The 19,044-nt window shown below is 50.2% G+C and overlaps 2 protein-coding genes across 10 annotated transcripts in view; one reads left to right on the top strand and one right to left on the bottom strand.

The window, feature by feature from the left end:
* Nucleotides 1–655: 655 nt before the first annotated feature.
* Nucleotides 656–17,110, bottom strand: GRPEL1 (GrpE like 1, mitochondrial). Of its 3 annotated transcripts, none has more exons than XR_014812118.1 (4): nucleotides 16,983–17,110; nucleotides 14,066–14,228; nucleotides 9,966–12,577; nucleotides 656–1,976 (listed from the first exon to the last, which is right to left on the bottom strand). XR_014812118.1 is itself a non-coding variant. In XM_003356847.5 (4 exons), the coding sequence occupies exons 1-4, from the start codon at nucleotides 17,081–17,083 to the stop codon at nucleotides 1,432–1,434; spliced, it is 693 nt and encodes a 230-aa protein (XP_003356895.3). In that variant the 5' UTR covers nucleotides 17,084–17,110; the 3' UTR covers nucleotides 656–1,431. The 3 variants fall into 3 exon arrangements, 1 of the variants encoding a protein (XP_003356895.3); XR_014812119.1 differs by having other exon boundaries at nucleotides 11,278–12,577; XM_003356847.5 differs by having other exon boundaries at nucleotides 656–1,778; nucleotides 12,496–12,577.
* Nucleotides 16,413–19,044, top strand: part of LOC110262050 (uncharacterized) — a 19,696-nt gene continuing 17,064 nt past the window's right edge. For 2 of the 7 annotated variants that reach the window (XR_014812125.1, XR_014812123.1), the window contains exon 1: nucleotides 16,413–16,594. Coding sequence is in view for 1 of the 7 variants with exons in the window: in XM_084971550.1 (XP_084827676.1) it covers nucleotides 17,197–17,290; nucleotides 17,489–17,731; nucleotides 18,028–18,083 (393 nt within the window). In the remaining 6 variants the exon portion in view is untranslated. Of the gene's footprint in view, nucleotides 16,595–17,064; nucleotides 17,291–17,389; nucleotides 17,732–17,876; nucleotides 18,304–19,044 lie in introns of those variants that run through there. The other 5 variants (XR_014812122.1, XR_014812120.1, XM_084971550.1 and 2 more) reach the window with 4 other exon arrangements.

Genomic DNA, 19,044 nt, shown 5'->3' with positions numbered 1-19,044 from the left:
AGGGGAGGGAGAGGACCACACACATTTCACAGAAAGTAGTTCCAAAAGCAGTTTTCTCATTCACCCTCATTTTACAGATGAGTCCAGAGGGGTGAAGTGCTATGGAGGCAGCGACTGTAGCGCCACACAGTATACAACCAGGCGAGAGGCCGGGCCACCTTTTCAGTAGGCCGCACTGCTCCTTTAGTTTGGGCCACGCCTTTAACCGCATGATTTAAAGCAGCTCAAAGGAAAGGGCATGAACTGGAGTGGTGGTGACGGGAGTGTATCTCCATCTTGTGGACTGCCCGCCCCTGCCCCAAATGCTGCGAAGAGGTGCGACGTCACTGACCCTCCATCCTGAAGCACCTCTTCGAGGAAAAGACTGGACAGCTCCCGTCTCACTTGTCAGGAACGGCACCTCAGCCATCCCGCTGTCCCCTAACGTGAGTGGGGCCCAGAGGGTCCTACGGCGAGAGGCCCAGGGGTCGCGCTTGCAGGTCGTGTGCATCTGGCTTCCCATCTGCCCCCAGAGGGAAGCTGCTCTCGCTTCAAGCCAGCGCGTCTGCATGTCAGGTACACAGAGGCAGGGTCTGAGCAGAGCCTGGGAAGCCAAGTGAGGCTTCTCTTCGCAAGGATCACCTCCCCCAAAGCACACAAAAGGGTTATCGGAACGTAGGAAAATAAACATGTCAGGGCTTTAATCCTCTTAAATAAAGTTTAAAAATCAACACTGAAACAGACCAAACATGCGGTTCTCGGATCTCTAGGAAAGTCCATCTTAGGAGGGGAAATACCCTCAGGTCACCACTAATTAGTGGGGCAGAGATTTAAACATTTCTTTAAATAGATGAACGATACAGGACAAAAGTGACTGATTCTGTCAGATTCAGTTACTGGCAAAATGAATGCTAAGGGGGGGGCCTTATCGCCGAAAGCCAGACGGCGCCCTTGCAGCCTCGAGACCGACTGTAACTGAACTCAAACAGATTCGCCAAGGCATCAACTTTTCCTTGGCAAGAAAATGTTTAAACTCTTTGGGCCTTTCCTCCGTGAATGGAAGGCGGCGGGCGAGGGGCCGCGGGCACGCGTGTGCTGCAGGAGACGCACAGGACACAGGCGCGGCGCGGCCAGCTAGCCAGACATCGACCTTTTATTCATCTCAAACCCTCTGAGGTCACCAGAGTCTGAGCAGACACAGTGTTTTTCACGACACCCGAGGCTCCGGCAGCGATCCGTCAGCACACCACCTATTAAATATGCATGGAAAATCAACGAACGACTCCCCAGCTCCAGTCTGTTGACACGACTGCGCAACTGGCTTGCTGTTCTGTGGCGCCGTGGTGACCGAAGCCTTCCAACGGGGGTCAGGGAAAGGTCAAAGCACTGGCAGGAGCAAAGACAACCGGCCTTCTGAGAGTCACCTGCAAACGCCAGCAGCCCTGGCGGCGGCTAGGCCTCCTTCACCACCCCCACCAGGGCGGGCCTCAGGGTGCGCCCGTGCAGCTTGTAGCCCACTTTGTTAACCAGCGCCACCGTGCCCGGCTCCTTGCCCTCCACCGGCGTGTGGAACAAGGCCTCGTGCTCGTACGGGTCGAACTTGGCGCCCAGGGGGTCCAGGCGGAGCAAGCCGTGCTTGGTGAACACCTTCTGGATCTGGGCCTCGGTCATCAGGAGCCCCTCGTAGAGGTTCTTCAGGTGGGGGTTGTCGTCTCTGATCTCTTCCTTCGGGACAGACTGTGTCGCCTTCTCCAAGATGTCTGCGACCTCCAGCAGGTCCTTGCAGAAGCCCTGAATGCCTAAACCAAGGGCAAGGACACCACGTGTAGCAAGCGCATTGACAACGCACAACTGTGTGCCCTAACTTCACACACAGCCGCTTAGTGACACCTCTTGAAAACATTCGTTTGTCTTGGAAATTACATGGCCGGGGGGTTCCCAATGTGGCTCAGGGGCAATGGGCCCGACTACCATCCATGAGAACGCAGGTTCGATCCCTGGCCCTGCTCAGTGGGTTAAGGATCTGGTGTTGCCGTGAGCTGTGGTGTAGGTTGCAGTTGGGACTCAGATCTGGCGTGGCTGTGGTGTAGGCCGGTGGCTGCAGCTCTGATTCCACCCCTAGCCTGGGAACCTCCATGTGCCGCAGGTGCGGCCCTTTAAAAAAAAAAAGAAAGAAATTCAATGCCTGGATTAAAAAAACAAAAAACCTTTCTGAGTTTTAGACAAAAGCCAATGAGATATAAAGACAAGCAGCTGAGGAGTTCCCATTGTGGCTCAGTGGTTAACAAATCCAACTAGGAACCATGAGGTTGTGGGTTCGACCGTGGCCTTGCTCAGTGGGTTAAGGGTCTGGCGTTGCTGTGAGCTGTGGGGCAGGTTGCAGGCGCGGCTTGGATCCCGTGCTGCTGTGGCTCTGGCGTAGGCCGGTGGCTACAGCTCCAATTGGACCCCTAGCCTGGGAACCTCCATATGCCGTGGGAGCGGCCCAAAAAATAGCAACAACAACAACAACAACAAAAGACAAAAAGACAAAAAAAAAAAAAAAAAAAAAGGGTAGCTGCAAACCTGCAGAGCCCCTCACTGGCAGTCCGCGCCCAACTAAGAGGCTGCGCACACTCAGAGCACACGGTTCCCCAGGGCAGAACAGCCCCAGCGTGGGCCCCGCCGGTCCGTCGGCAAGAGGCAGCTGCCGTGCACAGAAGAGAGCCAGGGCCCGGGTGCTCTTCCTGAGCTGCCATGTGGTCCTGGTTAAGCTCTCCGGGCCTCAGCCCCTCAGGTTATAAACCAGGACAAGAGGACCTAACCGACACGCAGGTGTGTGGACCACCGTTAGCTACTCACAAACTGGCAGCGAGTATTGGGCACCCTGCGCTAGAGGTTACTGAGCTGCACGCCCAGCCTTCGCCCCAATCTAACAGGAGAAATAACATGTTAGAAACTCGGACGTGGTTTCCAGAAAACGCCTCAGCTGCTGAACGGTGGGAGCCAGGGCCGAGGGAGGCTCGCGCAGCCCAGCTCCCGCTCCAGCCCTCCCAGCTTTCAGAGGCTCTACTTGGCAGGAGGCGAGGCTCGTTTCAAACTTTACTCCTTCGCAGGATACTTTCACGCTGCTGCTTTAAAATGCAAGTTAACATCCGAGAGGAGCTGGGGGGGGGGGCAGAATGACGAGCTCACCTCCTCCCGCGAAAACACCAAAAAACGCAACCAGCTGCTGCACCACTGACAAAAACGTTAAAGACTGGAACCTACAAAAAAGCAGTTTTCCACTAAAGACAAAGAAGCCACAGCGGGACAGGAGGAGGGCTGCTTCTGAGATGCATCCATGGCCTGCATCTGCCGGGTGGGTGGCACACACTGGGAAAGCTCCTGCCATGGAGGTTCCCCCACGGCAGCGAGCACTCCGGGCCCCACGCTGGACCTGGGGTCTGGCGTCCAGAGGAGCCCCCAGGGCGTTTGGCTTTGAAGGCCAGAGGGGCTTGCGTGCAGGAGCTCCTCTGGACGGGCAAACGGACTCGAGTCCTGGACGGTGCACACACGCTCCCCCAGGCACTGGGACCCAGGGCAAAGCGGGGCCTCCACAGGAGCCTGGGCCAGATCTACCCGCGGGTCTTGGAGGGGGTCCTGGGGAAGCAGGGTCAGCGGGGCTCACTGTGGGGAGACACTGGTGGTGGAGTCCCCAGGGAACAGGCATCAGTGTGACCTATCCTGGAGGCCCCCATTTGGACACCAAGACCTGGCCCCACCAGCAGCCTGCGGGCGCCAATACTGGGATGGGATCACAGCCCCGCCCGCCAGCAGACAGGCTGCCTAAAAGTCATCCAGAGCCCACTGCCACCTCTGAACACACCCCTTGGCACAGGCCTGCCCACCAGAGGGTCAAGACCAAGCTCTACCCACCAGGGGGCAGGACCAGCGGCAGAGGAACTCCAATTCCGCAGCGTGCAGAGTGGAGACACCACCACAGAAAGATAGAACGAGATGGCAGAGAGCTATGTTCCAGACAAAGGACAAGACAAAACCCAAGAAGGACAACGAAGCGGAGACAGACAGTCTACCCAAAACAACAACTCAGAGTAACGAGAGTGAGGATGATCCAGGATCTCGGAAAAAGAAGACCCAGGTTGAGAAGACACAAGAAATGTTTAAAAAAGACCCAGAAGCTTTAAGGAACAGAGGTGACCAGTACAATAACTGAAATGGAAACTACTCTAGAAGGAACCCAGCAGAGTAAGTCAGGAGAGCAAATAAGTGAGCTGGAAGACAAAAGTGGACACCGCTGCTGCAGAACAGAATAAAGAGCAAAGAGGGGAGGGGAGAGAGTGGGACGGACTGGGAGTTTGAGATCAGCAGATGCAAACTACTTAAAACGGGCCAGCAGGAGTCCCATCGTGGCTCAGCAATCACGAGCCCAACTAGTATCCACAAGGATGCGGGTTTGATCCCGGACCCCGCTCAGCGGGTTAAGGATCTGGCGTTGCAGCGGCTGTGGTGTCGGTCAGCAGATACAGGTCTGGTTCGACCCCTAGCCTAGGAACTTCCTTGTGCTGTGGGTGTGGCCCTAAAAAGCCAAAAAAGAAAAGAAAATAAAACGGATAATCAATGAGGTCTTACTGTATAGCACAGGGAACGATATATGCAATCTCTTGGGATGGAACATGAGAGAGAAAGAGAGAGAGAGAGAGAGAGAGAGTGTGTGTGTGTGTGTGTGTGTGTGGAGACTGGGTCATTTTGCTGTATATCAGCTATGGGCACAAAGCTGTAAATCAACTACACTTCAAAACAAAACAGAACAAAAAACAGTAGGGTCAACATGGCAAGACCACACCCCCCATTCTCCCATCACACAAGTAACTTGATACGGCTTGTTCTTGCCAGCAAGGAGCTTATCCTTTTTAACATAAAAGAGAAAAAGAATAAAACTATAATTTACATATAAATTTTATATAATATTTATTTTAAAATATGATTGGGGTGTGTGTGTATATTATATCTCAAAATAAATATTTAAGGTTCAGAAAAAAAAGAAAAAAGAATGAAAAGAAATGAGGGTAGTCTAAGAGACCCCTGGGACATTAAATGCACCAATAGTCACATTACAGGGGTCCCAGAAGAAGAGAGAAAAGGGCCTGAGAAAATATCTGAAGACAGAATACCCCCAAAACATCCCTAACGTGGGAGTGAACACTCACTCAAGTCTAGGAAGCAGAGTCCCATACAGGATAAACCCAGGGAGACACACACCTGGACACATGAATCGAACTGGCCAGCTAAAGTCAGAGAAAATATTAAAAGCAACTAGGGAACAGCAACAAGTAACATACAAAGGAACCCCCCGAAGATTATCAGCTGATTTTTCAGCAGAAACTGCAGGCCAGAAGAGAGTGGCATGATATATTTAAAATGATGAAAAGGAAAACCTACAGTCAAAAATACTGTACCCAGCAAAGCTTGAGCTCAGATTCAATGAAGAAATCAAAAGCTTTATAGACAAGCAAAGGCTAAGAGAATTCAGCACCTCCAACCACCTTTCCAACAAATGCTAAAGGAACGTCTCTAGGTGGAAAAGAAACGGCCACAACTAGAATCATGAAAACTACAAATGGAAAAGCTCGCCAGTAAAGGCAAACATACCGTAAAGGTAGGAAATCATCCCCACGCATATATAATATAAAAACCAGGAATCGTGACAAGAGGAAAGCATGAACGCAGGATACTAGAAACGCACTTGAAATTAAGAGATCAGCAACTTAAAACAATCTTGCATACATACAGAGTTCTGTATCAAAACATCATGGTAACTGCAAAATAAAATCTACAATAGACACACACACTCACACACAAAGCAATCTAACACTAAAGAGAGACGTCAACACTAAAGACAGACATCAAATCACCAGAGAACAATAAAAGAGGAAGGAAAGAAAAAAGACCTAGAAAAACAAATCCAAAACAATTATCAAGACACATACAGACTAAAAGTGAGGGGATAGAGAAAAGTATTGCATGCAGATGGAAACGACACAGTGTCATGAAGATGCGGGTTTAATCCCTGGCCCTGCTCAGTGGGTTAAGGGTCTGGCATTGCCACAAGCTGTGGTGAAGGTTAGCAGTTGCAGCTACAATTCGACCCCCAGCCTGGGAACTTCCATAGGCTGCAGGTGTAGCCATAAAGAGAAAAAAATAATAAAAGTTAAAAAAAATAAATAAATAAAGCCAAAGGAGCAATACTTAAATTGATTTTCAAATACAGATGGTCACGATAAACAAAGGATACTAAATAAATAATGATCAAAGGATCAATCAAAAATGGTGACGCAACAATTATAAATTCATATATACCCACCATAGGAGCACTTCAATATATAACATACACAAACACACATATACACACAGCATACATACACATTAATAGACACAAAGGGAGAAAGTGACAGTAAAATATTAATAGTGGGGTACTATAACACCCCATTTACACCAATGACAGAGCACACAGACAGAAAACCAATAAGGAAACACAGGGCTGAAATGACTTTTTTTTTTTTTTTTGGTCTTTTTAGGGCTGCACTTGCAGCATATGGAGGTTCCCAGACTAGGGGCTGAATCGGAGCTGCAGCTATTGGCCTACACGACAGCCACAGCAACACCAAATCCGAACCTACACACAGCTCACAGCAACGCTGGAGATTAACCCACTAAGCAAGGCCAGGGATCAAACCTGCGTCCTCATGGATACTAGTCAGATTTGTTTCCGCTGAGACATGACAGGAACCCCTTAGATGACATTGGACCAGATGGACATAACTGATGTTTACAGAGCATTCCATTTGAAAGCAGAATACACATTTTTCTCAAGTACGCATGGAGCATTCTCCAGGATAGATCACATGCTGGGCCACAAAACAAGCCTTGATAAATTTAAGAAAATTGAAATCACATCAAGCATCTCTCCCAACCATGCTATGATTGTAGAAATTAACTACAAGAAAAAAAAAGTAGAAAACATAAATACATGGAAGTTCAACAACATGTTATTACTAAATAACCAATGGATCCTGGAAGAAATCAGAGAGGAAATCAAAAAACACCTGGAGGAGTTCCCATTGTGGCTCAGTGGTTAACGAATCCGACTAGGAACCATGAGGTTGTGGGTTTGATCCCTGGCCTAGCTCAGTTAAGGATCTGGCATTGCCATGAGCTGTGGTGTAGGTAGCAGATGTGGCCTGGATCCCATGTGGCTGTGGCTCTGGCCAGCAGCTGTAGCTCTAATTCGACCCCTAGCCTGGGAACCTCCATTTGCCTCGGGAGCGGCCCTAGAAAAAGACAAACAAACAACAACAACAAAAAACAAAACCCTGGAGAATAATAAAAATGAAAACGTGACAATCTAAAACCCAAGGAATGCAGCAAAAGCAGTTCTATAAGGGAAGTTTATAGCAATACAACCTACCTCAGGAAACAACAACCTCAAATAAACGACCTAACCTTACACTTAAAGCAACTAAGAGAACAAAACCCCAAAGTTAGTAGAAGCAAAGAAAGCACAGATCAGTGCAGAAATAAATGAAAGAGACAAAACAATGAAACTAAAAGCTGGTTCTTAGAAAAGAGTAACAAAATTGATAAACCTTTAGCCAGACTCATCAAGGGAAAAAGGGAGGTGTTTATATCAATAAAACTAGAAATGAAAAAGAAGAAGTTACAACTGACAGCAGAGAAATACAAAGGACCATAAAAGACTACTATAAGCAACTACATGCCAATATAACGGACAGCCTAGAATAAATGAACAGATTCTTAGAAAGGTACAATAGTCCACAACTGAACCAGGAAGAAAGAGAAAGTATGAAGGGACCAATCACAAGTATTAAAATTGAAACTGTGATTTCAAAACTTTCAGCAAACCTAAGTCCAGGACCAGACGGTTTCACAAGTGAATTTTATTAAACATTTAGAAGAATGACCACCTATCCTTCTGAAACTGTTCCAAAATACTGCAGAGAAAGAACACTCCCAAACTCATTCTATGAGGCCACCATCACCCTGATACAAAAATCAGAAACAGAGAGCACGCAAAAAAGAAAATTACAGGTTGATATCAGTGATAGACACAAAAATCCTCAACAGAATACTAGCAAACCAAAACCAACAACACATTAAAAACATCATACAACAGCATCAAGGGGGATTTATCCTAGGGATGCAAGAATGCTTCAATATGTGCAAATCAATGTGATACACATTAAAAACTGAAGAATAAAAAACATGACCACAGCAGTAGATACAGAAAAAACTTTTGACATAAAGCTTTTATGAGAAAAAAATCTCCAGAAAGTGGGCGTAGAAGGAACTTAGCTCAACATAATAAAGACCACATATGACAAACCCACGGCTAACATCATACTCAACGGTGAAAAGCTCAACACATTTCCTCCAAGAGGAGGAACAAAACAATGTCCACTCCTGCCACTTCTTTTCAACACAGTTTTGGAAGTCCTAGCCATAGCAATCAAGAGAAGAAATGAAAGGAATCCAAACTGGAAAAGAATGAACACTGCCACTGTTTGCAGATGACATGATACCACACACTGAAAATCCTGAAGATGGAGTTGCCCCTCTGATTCGGCTGGATAAAAACCCGACGCTGTTTCTCTGAGGATGTGGCTTCAATCCTGGCCTCATTCAGTGGGTGAGGACCCAGTGCTGCCGCAAGCTGTGGCATAGGTGGCAGAGGCCGCTCAGATCCTATCTGGCTGTGGCATAGGCCTGTGGCTGTAGCTCTGGTTCCACCCCTGGCCTGGGAGCTTCTGCATGCTGCAGGTGTGGCCACAAAAAGTAAAACAAAAAAAAGAAAATCCTGAAGATGCTACCAGAGAACTACCAGATCTCATCAATGAATGTGGTGAAGTTGCCGGATACAAAAATTATATACAGCAATCTTTGTACTTCTGAACAATAGTAATGAGAGATTGGAAAGGAACGTCAGGTACCACTGCATTCAAAAGAATAAAACACCCAGGAATAAACCTACCCTGTGCTCCGAAAAACCGAAGACGACACCAACAGATGGAAAGGAACACTGTGTCCTCGGACTAGAAGAACTGGTATCGTCAGAACGACGACACTGGCGTTCCCGCTGTGGCACAATGGGATCCCTGGCCTGGCACAGTGGGTTAAAGGATTTGGTATTGCTGCAACTGCGGTGTGGGTCACAACTGCAGCTTGAGTCCCTGGCCTGGGAACTCCTATGCCATGGGGCGGAACCTCCCCCTCCAAAAAAAACCAAAAACCAAAACTGTACCACCCAAGGCAATTTACAGATTCAGTGCAATGGCATTTTTCACAGAACTAGAACCAAAAATTTTAAACTTGTATGGAAATACCAAAGACCCCAAATAGCCAAAGCAATCCTGAGAAAGCAAAACGGAGCTGTAGGAAAGGGGCTTCCTGACTTGAGACGATACTACAAAGTTAGTCGTCAAAACTGTGGTACTGGCACAAAAACACAGATCAATGCAACAGGGCAGAAAGCCCAGAAATAAACCCAGGCCCCTATGGTTAACTAATCTGTGACAAAGGAGGCAAGAACATACAACAGAGAACAGTCTTTTAAATAAGTGTTGCTGGGAAAACTGGACAGTTACATCTAAAAAAATGGAACATTCTCTAACATCATACCCAAAAGTAAACTCAAAATGGATTAAAGTCCTAAATATAAGACCAGATACTATAAAACTCTTAGAGGAGAATAGGCAGAACACTTTTTTTTTTTTTTTGTGGTCTTTTTAGGGCCGCACCTGCAGCATATGGAGGTTCCCAGGCTAGGGGTCAATTTAGAGCTGTCGCTGCCGGCCTACACCACAGCCACACCAGATCTGAGCCACGTCTGCAACCTACACCACAGCTCATGGCAATGCCACATCCTTAACCCACTGAGCAGGGCCAGGGATCAAACCCACATCCTCACGGATATTCTTCAGGTTCGTTACCGCTGAGCCAGGACGGGAACTCCCAGGACACACTGTGACATAAATTTCAGCAGTATCTTTTTGGATCCATCTTCTAGAGTAATGAAAACAGAAACAAAATTAAACAAATGGGACCTACTTAAATTTTTTAAAAGCTCTGCACAGCAAAGGAAACCATAAACAAAAGGAAAAACCCCACAGAATATGGGAGAAAACATCCGAATGAAGCACCAACAAGGGCTCAATCTCCATAATCAACACCTCATGCAGCTCTGCGTCAAAACAAAAACAAGACGGAGCCCCATCAACGAATGGGCGGAAGATCTAAACAGACATTTCTCCAAAGAAGAGAGACGCCAAAAAACACCTGGAAAGATGCTGGACATGCTAATTAATAGAGAAACACAAATCAAAAGTACAGTGCGTCATCACCTCACACTGGCCATCATCAAAAGGTCTACAAATAACAAATGCTGGAGAGGGTGTGGAGAAAACGGGACCCTCCTACGCTGCTGGTGGGAATGCAAATTAATGCAGCAAACAAGCATAGTAATGAGGTTCCTTAAAAAACTACAAGTAGAGTTGCCATATGATACAGCAATCCCACTTCTGGGCATACATCCAGAAGGGAAGAAAACTTTAATTTGAAAAGGTTCATGTGCCCCTGTGTTTACAGCACCACTATTTACAATAGCCGAGACATGGAAGCAACCTAAATGTCCACCAACAAATAAACTGATAAAGACGATGTGGCCCATACATGCAAGGGAGCACTACTCAGCCCTAAAAAAGAACAAAATACCATGTGCAGCAACATGGATGCATTTACAGATTATCACACTAAGTGAATCAAAAAAGGAACGTCATTAACTTACTAGACTTTTGCTTTTTTTTTTTTTTTTTTTTTTGTCTTTTTGTCTTTTCTTGGGCCGCTGCCACAGCATATGGAGATTCCCAGGCTAGGGGTCTAATCGGAGCTGTAGCCACCAGCCTACGCCACAGCCACAGCAGTGCGGGATCCAAGCCTTGTCTGTGACCTACACCACAGCTCACCACAATACCGGATCCTTAACCTACTGAGCAAGGCCAAGGATCGAACCTGCAACCTCATGGTTCCTAGTCGCATTGGAGCCATGACAGGAACTCCTAAAACAAGCGAATTCTAGGCTTTTGCATTGTAACAGAGCTATTGTTAGACACAGTTTTATAGCTGATAAAATGTCAGATAAACCTATTTGCAGCAAGTCTAGAAAAACTGGTCTGCCTAATTTTCCCTTGTTTTCTGAGGGTGGCTTAAGATACTACCCTCAGGGGAGGGTTCTGTGAACTGAGCCCTGGAGGGTTAACAGCTATTCAAGCACTGGAGGACTCAAAGGAGGCCAGTCTACGGGGAAGAGGCAGACACGGAGCAGCTGACAGTTCTGGAAGGATTAGCAGACGGGTGGAGGTGTGCTGTGGTCAAGCTGTGCTCTCACGTCACATCTGCATGTCTGGGGTGAGGCACAGTGACACAGGAGCAGAGTGCAGGCAGCAGAGTCCAGCCACCACCACTCGCTGGATGGGAGGAAGTGGGCATGAGGGATGGCGGAGGTTGGGTTCAGATGACCGACCTAGACTGGGGGGGGCAGTCATCCTTTACTCAAATGGGAAGAAAGGAAGCACAGGCAGAGGGAAGAATTCAGTTTAAAATACCTGAGACATCCGGGTAGAGATATATGGGACTGGAAGACAAGAAATCTCTGGGCTGGACACAGAACCTGCTGATGGTTGTCAGAGGGCCGGTCAGCAGGGAAGGGGCGCAAGAAGGAGGGGAGGCTTGGCCCCGGGTCCTGAAGAACCCAGACATTTGGGGCGCAGGCAAGCAGCCGTACAGAAGGAGAACAGGAGCTGAGGCGGCAGCATGCAGGAACAAAAGTGCTCCAAGAAAAGCTTTCTTCTGTACCCACAAGGCCTGGATGTTAGTTTCCACTGGGTGCGCTCGCCGCCTGTGCTTGGGCAGGGTTGAGCCTTCCACTGTGAACCTGCAGTCCTGCGTCTGGAACACAGGGACTGAAGGCCCATGGGCACTCACACGGCAGCCTTCTGTGTCATCAACAACACACACGGGGCTGGGAGAAGCGGCTCTGCGCTGACTGGCAGGTCACTGACCTCCACTGTGAAATGGGAAGGACAATGACAAAAGCAGCCAAAGGTGACAGCGCAGACAGTGTCTGAGGAGGCCTTCAGGGAGGCCACGGCCACGGCCACGGCCGCCCTAGCTAAGGAACTGAACCTCAGAGAGCCGACCTGCTCGTTCCCACCAGCTCACACGGAGGTCTGCACGTGGAAAAGCACCCAGCACCCTCCTCCCTGACGGACGCTCTCAGCTCCAAGTGTGAGTCACGAGAGCAATCCCGCGCCCCGGACAACAGCTGACCCACCTTAAGAGCTGGAGGGAAGGCAGCAGCCGGCTCCCACCTGGCCGCCCTGGAGGCTCCTGGTGGGCGGCCTTACAGACCCTCTACCTTGCCCCCATTTCCCGGGAGCCACGTCATGTGATATTCAAAGTTACCATAGAGTTTAGCTTCCTCCACCAATTTTTGGCTCCTCTGCCGAAAGTTCTCAGTATCTGCCAAAGCTCGCTTGTATTTTTCCTTCGAAAAGAAGAAGAAAAGAAAATGTATAGGAATTTAGTATGGAATAAATTCACAGGAAAGCAAATCTGACAAAACAAAACCACGCATCAAAATACAAAGAGAACCAATCATCCATTTGAGATTTTGGATTACAGTCAAGTGCTGCTCAGTGAGCAGAAATAAGTTACCCCGTGTCACTATTTCCCACCAGGCGGGGACGAAGGTGTCACAAGGCCATTCTCACTCAGGGTACAGCTGGGGAAAGGACGAAGAGAAAGCTCCAGGTCCTCAGGGTTCTGAGGACTCCGCTCAAGAAGGACCAGTCATTCCTCAGCAGAGTCGTCAACTTCAGCGCATCCCAGAGCCCCAGTGAGGGCTGACCTGCGTCCGCTCCCACAGCCCGAGGAGACGTTTAGGAGAACAAGGCGCTTGGTTGGATGGCTTTGGCCTCCACCCCACAGCAGAGGGAAAACCCCATCAATGAACCTTTGGTGCTTCTGCCGTGGCCCAGAAGGCGCGGCCGAAACACTCGTACAATCATCATCTGAACTCTGCTATCTTCACTTCTCACCAACTTTTTCTGCAATCTCATCCATCTCTGGGTGCTTCTATTTTTCACGGGCACTAGGTCACTCTGTTCTCAGTCCTCAGGGGATTCCAGGCCATGGCTAAGAGCGAGGCGGCTCAGGCTCTGGCCCTACCAACTCGGTGGCCAGGCGACCTTGGGAAATTTACCCAGCTGTCCTGGGTTTCAGTTTGCTCATCTGTAAACAGGGAAGGTAACAGCTGACTCACAGGGCTGTTGTTTAGAACGGTGTCAGCACACTGTGTTTGGAAGCTTCATTCTTAAATCCTTCAACAGCTTGATGTGTGCCACCTGTGCTCTTTCACGTGGTGCAAGAATCTGTCTTACCAACCAGTTCATAAAACTCCCACCTCCCTCAGAGAGCACGGTAACTGCACCTCTGGCCCCCACCCTCGTCCTCCCCAAGAACCAGCTTCAAGGGCCACAATGAATATTCCTTACTTGTAAAAACCATTTTAAGTCTTTTAATTATTTGCTTAGTTTGCTTTTTAGGGCCAAACCCAGAGCATATGGAAGTTCCCAGACTAGGAGTCAAATCGGCCTATGCTGCAGCCGCATGGGATCTGAGCCATGTCTGCGACCTACACCACAGCTCATGACAACACTGGATCCTTAACCCACTGAGCGAGGCCAGGGACCCTAGGTTCGTTTCCAAGGAGCCACCGAAACAGGAACTCCTTGAGTCTTAATTTGATACGTTCTACGTGTCACACAAGGATGATTCTCAAGACAACTAGGGTTCCTGTCTCTCTGCAGCAGTTAACTGTTCCTAGGACCCAACGGGGATCCTTGGACAATGGCAGCTTTTGTCCGGCTTTGGCTGCTGTTGTCAAGAAAGCATGGAGGCTGGTCAGACATCCTCAGAGAACTCCCCTGGGGTCTCACGGACCATGCTCCCCCCCGGGAGCCGGTGGCCTTACCATGGCCTCCTTCAGCTGCTCTTCCAGCTTGACCTTCTCCTCCATGAGGGTCTTCTCTGTAGAGGGAAGATCTGTCTTCTGTTCATTCTGACCCGCGTCCTCTTCCAAGTTCTGGCCGTTGTTCTTCTGTTTTGTGGCTGTGCACAGCAGCCGGGGAGAGGGCCTAAAGACAAAGCCACGTGCTAGAAATTAAGACCATGGTTTTTCTGCTTGTTAAACTCAGACGTATGACTTCAGAAATTAAGAGATAATTAAAAAAAAACATTTGCTGGAGTTCCCGTCGTGGCACAGTGGTTAACGAATCCGACTAGGAACCATGAGGTTGCAGGTTTGATCCCTGGCCTTGCTCAGTGGGTTGGGGATCTGGGGTTGCCGTGAGCTGTGGTGTAGGTTGCAGACGAGGCTCGGATCCCGTGTTGCTGTGGCTGTGGTGTAGGCCAGTGGCTACAGCTCCGATTCGACCCCTAGCCTGGGAACCTCCATATGCTGCGGGAGCGGCCCAAAGAAATAGCAAAACAAAAACAACAAAAAAAATTTGCTATTCACTCCTGGGAGAGAAAGGATTTATCTTAGACTCAATAAAGGCGAACTGTACACGATGTATGGAAGTCATCTGTCTACATAAAACCTTCTGCAACAGACGCCTCAACTAACATGTTGATGCACCAAGGCTACGGTACTTGGCTCTTCTTCCCACTCTGAACACCTCTCTCAGAGATCTGGTCATCCAGACGCCACCATGTGCTGACACAGGGGCTTCTCGTGGAGGTGAGGCCCAGCGCTGAGGATGATAACAAATCCCATAGAGTCATGCAAAAAAGTCACCTACTCCCAAAGAACTGTCACTTGGGGTTTGAAACTGACAGGAGAGGAATCACGTGCTTTGGAAGGCTCAGAAGAGAGTATCTCTAGCTCTGTGAAACGGAAGGCCACGGAAGGGTTTGTGCAGAAGGGCACTGTAGGACAGGTAAGAGTTCACCAACAGTCAGGAGTGGCTGAGACAGACCCAACTTCAGGAAGAGGGACCGGTGTGGACAAAGGCATGGAAGGTGCAAAGCATGGAGATGCTCGGGGAAAGATAAAGAGCTGCAAAACCAAGACTGGAAGTGGAGAAGTGGAGATGTTACCCAATCTAATCCCCACGTGAAAAAGGTTAAGCAATAAGCCCAAGGTCCCAAAGCCAGTAACAAACGACAGAACAGCCTTAAAACGTACTTCTTCACCAGGTCCAGGGGAGCCCTTAATCATGCCACGGTCCAATGTGAAAATAAACTACATTCAATTTTCTTCCCAGACCAAAGAAAACTGCCTCAACGGGAAGAGGAAGGCTCTGAGTACACAGAACACACGCACAGAAGGTTAAAGGCAGCATGGAAACAGAATGCTGGTCGGGAGATGGCTGAGCAGACTGCCGCCTCCACCATCTGGAAAAACAAGCAGCTACCAAACAGAATGCATTGAATTGCCATCTTTTGGCTACTCCGTGGCTGTACTATGTAGTCAGAAATGCAGCTTGGGAGTTCCTGTTGGGGCACAGCAGAAGTGAATCCGACTAGTGACCATGAGGATTCGGGTTCCATCCCGGCCCTGCTCGGTGGGCTAAGGATCTGGCGTTGCCATGAGCTCCGCTGTAGGAGGGCAGCTGTAGCTCTGATTCCACCCCCAGCCTGGGAACTTCCATATGCCGCAAATGCGGCCCTAAAAAAACAAAAAAACAAAACAAAACAAAAAAAAAAAGGCGAGAAAGAAATGCAACTTAGAGAAATACAGAAAACAAGACCCTGTTTTTATGAAGACAAACCAGAAATCCTGTGTAGGCACATGGGTCTGAAGCCTGTAGAAAGGAAGGGTCCCTTAGTCTGTGGATGGGGGGAGGCAAAATCCTTTTCGTTATTTTTACCTTTGTCATGAAAAGAATAATCTGAAAACCATTACGAAGCCTGTCATGTTTTCCCGTTGTCCTGACCTCTGGGTGTGACAGCCACATGCTTCGGGCAGAGCCCCCTCGGCAGCACCAGAGGCTCCAGCAGCAGCCAGAGCCCACCTCGGTCTAGGGGGTGGGCGGCTGGGGAGGGCTGTCCGAGGGAGGCTCGGAGAGCTCAGCGACTCTCAGAACTCCGCGCACAAGGCAGCTCTCCCGACCGCCGCCCCCACCTGGGATTCCTCCCACAAACCAGTTCTCAGAGACGAACTCCTGCTGACTTGGACGTCGCCTTCCCGGCAACTAATTCCAGAGGCAAAGCCACGAGCTCCTTTCGACTCGGGCGTTCCCGGGGGGTTGGCCAGAACCGCGGCTTCGGCCCGTCCCCCGACCGCGGGCGGCGCTCACCGGCCGGGCCTCCCATCCGCCCCACAAGCTGCTGCGGGGAAGGCGCAGGTCCCGTCCGGCAGCTCCTCTAATGGATAACCCGGTTCCGGGAAGCGCCTCCCACCCAGAGTGTGCTAAGCACTGGCCGCCCCAACTCAAGCGGCTGGACTTTGAAAAAGCAGAAGCCTCGAGTTTAAACAAACACGGAAGAAGGAAAAAAGGTAAGCGAGGGCACCGCCCCGTGACCCCCGCCGCGGAGCCCCCGCACTTCTACCCCGGCCGGGCAGGCGGGGACGGAGGCGGACCGGGGCCGTGCGCCCCTGCCCGCGCCTCGGGACCCGCGCACGCGGCCACCTCCGGCCGGCCCTGCGGCGGGGCCCGGCTCGTGCTCGCGTCGGCGTGGCCTCGGGCAAGCGCGGGGCGCCGTCCCGCTCGCTCCGGCCCCACAGCGCGTGCAGCCCGGGTGGTGTCCGTGCCCTCCGTCCGGGAACCGCTGTCCACGACACCCACGTCCTGGACAGAGCAAGGCAGGGCCCGCGGCGGCGGACGCGCGCGGGGGCGGCACGCGCATGGCGCCCCTCCTCACGCCGAGTAGCGGGCTCCCTTTACCTGAGAGACAACGCTAAAGCCGAGAGGCTGCGCCGCGCCACCCTCACACACGGAGCCGCCATGACTGCCGCCGCCGTCAGCCCTGCGCGCGCCACAGGCATGCGCGGGAGCCGCTGGCCCGCCCCCTCGGGGACCCAGCCCCTCGCGCAGACTCCGTGCTGGCCTTCCCGCCCAACCACTTCTCCTTAGCCAATCCACCGCCGCTTCTCCTCTGATGGACAGACTATACTCACCAATGATACCCGTCCTGACGAAGCACTGGCCTCTCTCCCGGTGGGCGGGTCTGAGGCCTTCGGGAGACCCAGAAGGTGAGGAGGTGAAAGGTGAAGGAAACCGTGGGAGGGGACGCTCCGAGGGGGTGGGGCGCCGGAAGTGCGTACGTTCGGGGCCTTGAGACTCGCGAGCGCGTTTTCCGGTCTGGCTGCGCCTTGCGTGTTTCGGGTCGTAGTTTGCTCTGGGAGCCCGCGAGGCTCTGGGGCGGGCCGTTGACCTGTTCTCGCTCTCAGCCCGAGCTCCTGGTTCGGTGCCGCGCGCCGGGCGTCAGTGTAGGACAGATGCACATAGGCCAAGGACAAAAGCACGTCTACTGGCAACCGCAGCACTGCAGAGAAGTGCGGCTAAAACAGCGCTGGGGGGGCTCTGCCCCTTCTGCTGGCGGCTCCGCGGCGGAGGGCCGGTGGCTGCGGAGACGCCGTCCTTACCCCACGACCGGGAAGCAGATGCTACACCGCGCGGCAGCGTTGGTGCTGGTGAGGAGGATCGCGTGCATGCTGTTTTCTTTGCCCTCTTAATTTTCTCAGTGAAACACAAAACACAGTAAGAATAGCACCGAGGAGAATTTTGGGGACACAGTGAACATTCATAAATACAAATGTTTTTGTTAATCTAACAAAGGCCCGCGCTGTATCACGTGCCACGAAGGAGCCGAGGTGCTGGACAGGGAGGTGCTGCCTGTTCTGTAGGCTGCTGCCCCTAAGCGAGCCGCCCTTTGGAGCTCTGTCCTGGCTCTGCTTCAGCACTGCCTGACCTCCCGTCTTCTCCGCAGGATGGGCCCTGGAGCCTGCAGTATCCCAAGTGGAGTGCTGCCTGCATGTCACACGTGTAAGGGTCAAACCTCTGTTCTTCTGCTTTGTTCCCGTTAAAAGCATTCATCATGTTAGGTGACTGCTACTCTGGGCCTGGCCCCGTGCCACCTGCAGAAGGAGGCAAAAGGTCAAATCCAGAATGTGGAATTTTCTCTTGCACACATGAGTCAGTTATTAGTTAGGGGCTTGAAGGGAAAATAAAAAGTAGGACGGATAATAAAAGCATAAAAACATAATGGAGTGGAATGCGTAGACTTTATTTGCATCACGATAGAACAAACCAACTGTAAAAAAAAAAAAAAAAAAAAAAACACGTCTGTGTGGTTCCTGTCAATACAAACCCAACTAGTATGCATGAGAACTCAGGTTCCATCCCTGGCCCAGCAGAGTGGTTTAAGGATCCAGCATTGCCGTGAGCTGTGGTGTTGGTTGAAGATGTGACTCAGATCTGCTGTGGCTGTGGCGTAGACCAGCTCTTTCAACCCCTAGCGCCGGAATGTCTATATGTCACAGGTGCAACCCTTAAAAAAAAAAAAAAAAAAGTTGTGAGACGGGGAAATTTGAACATAAACAGTGTTGGCTGTTAGCTAGGGTTACCAATACTTTTGTTAGGGAGAGATGGCCTAAATGGTTAGGTTAAAAAAGGCCCCCATCGTTTATATAGAAGTATTTACTGTAAGTTGTCACAGTGTCTGTCATTCATTTGCTTTGTAATATGCTGATTACTCAGGTTAAAAAAAAAGGGTTGGGAAAATGCCAAAGGCAAAATGCCAGTAGTAGTTGAAGCTGGATGATGAGTCACGTGGAGGTAGTGACTTTTCCTCACTGGCCGTGACTTTGGGCAAGTCCTTTACTTGCTCTCAGTGTTGGCTCTCAGCGCTCGTCCACTTGCTTGTCAAGCTGGGATTCTTCCGTTTCCTGGGAGATTGGAAAGAGGTGCAAGTGTCATTTCCTAACACTTCGTGGGGCTCACGGGA

Source organism: Sus scrofa, chromosome 8 (assembly GCF_054392235.1).
Source record: "Sus scrofa isolate SSC_HxYL_T2T_F1_AM1 chromosome 8, Sscrofa_HxYL_maternal_Yorkshire_Landrace_v2.0, whole genome shotgun sequence".
In the NCBI taxonomy this organism is placed as follows: domain Eukaryota; kingdom Metazoa; phylum Chordata; class Mammalia; order Artiodactyla; family Suidae; genus Sus; species Sus scrofa.
This window is presented reverse-complemented; position numbering and strand designations above follow the sequence as displayed.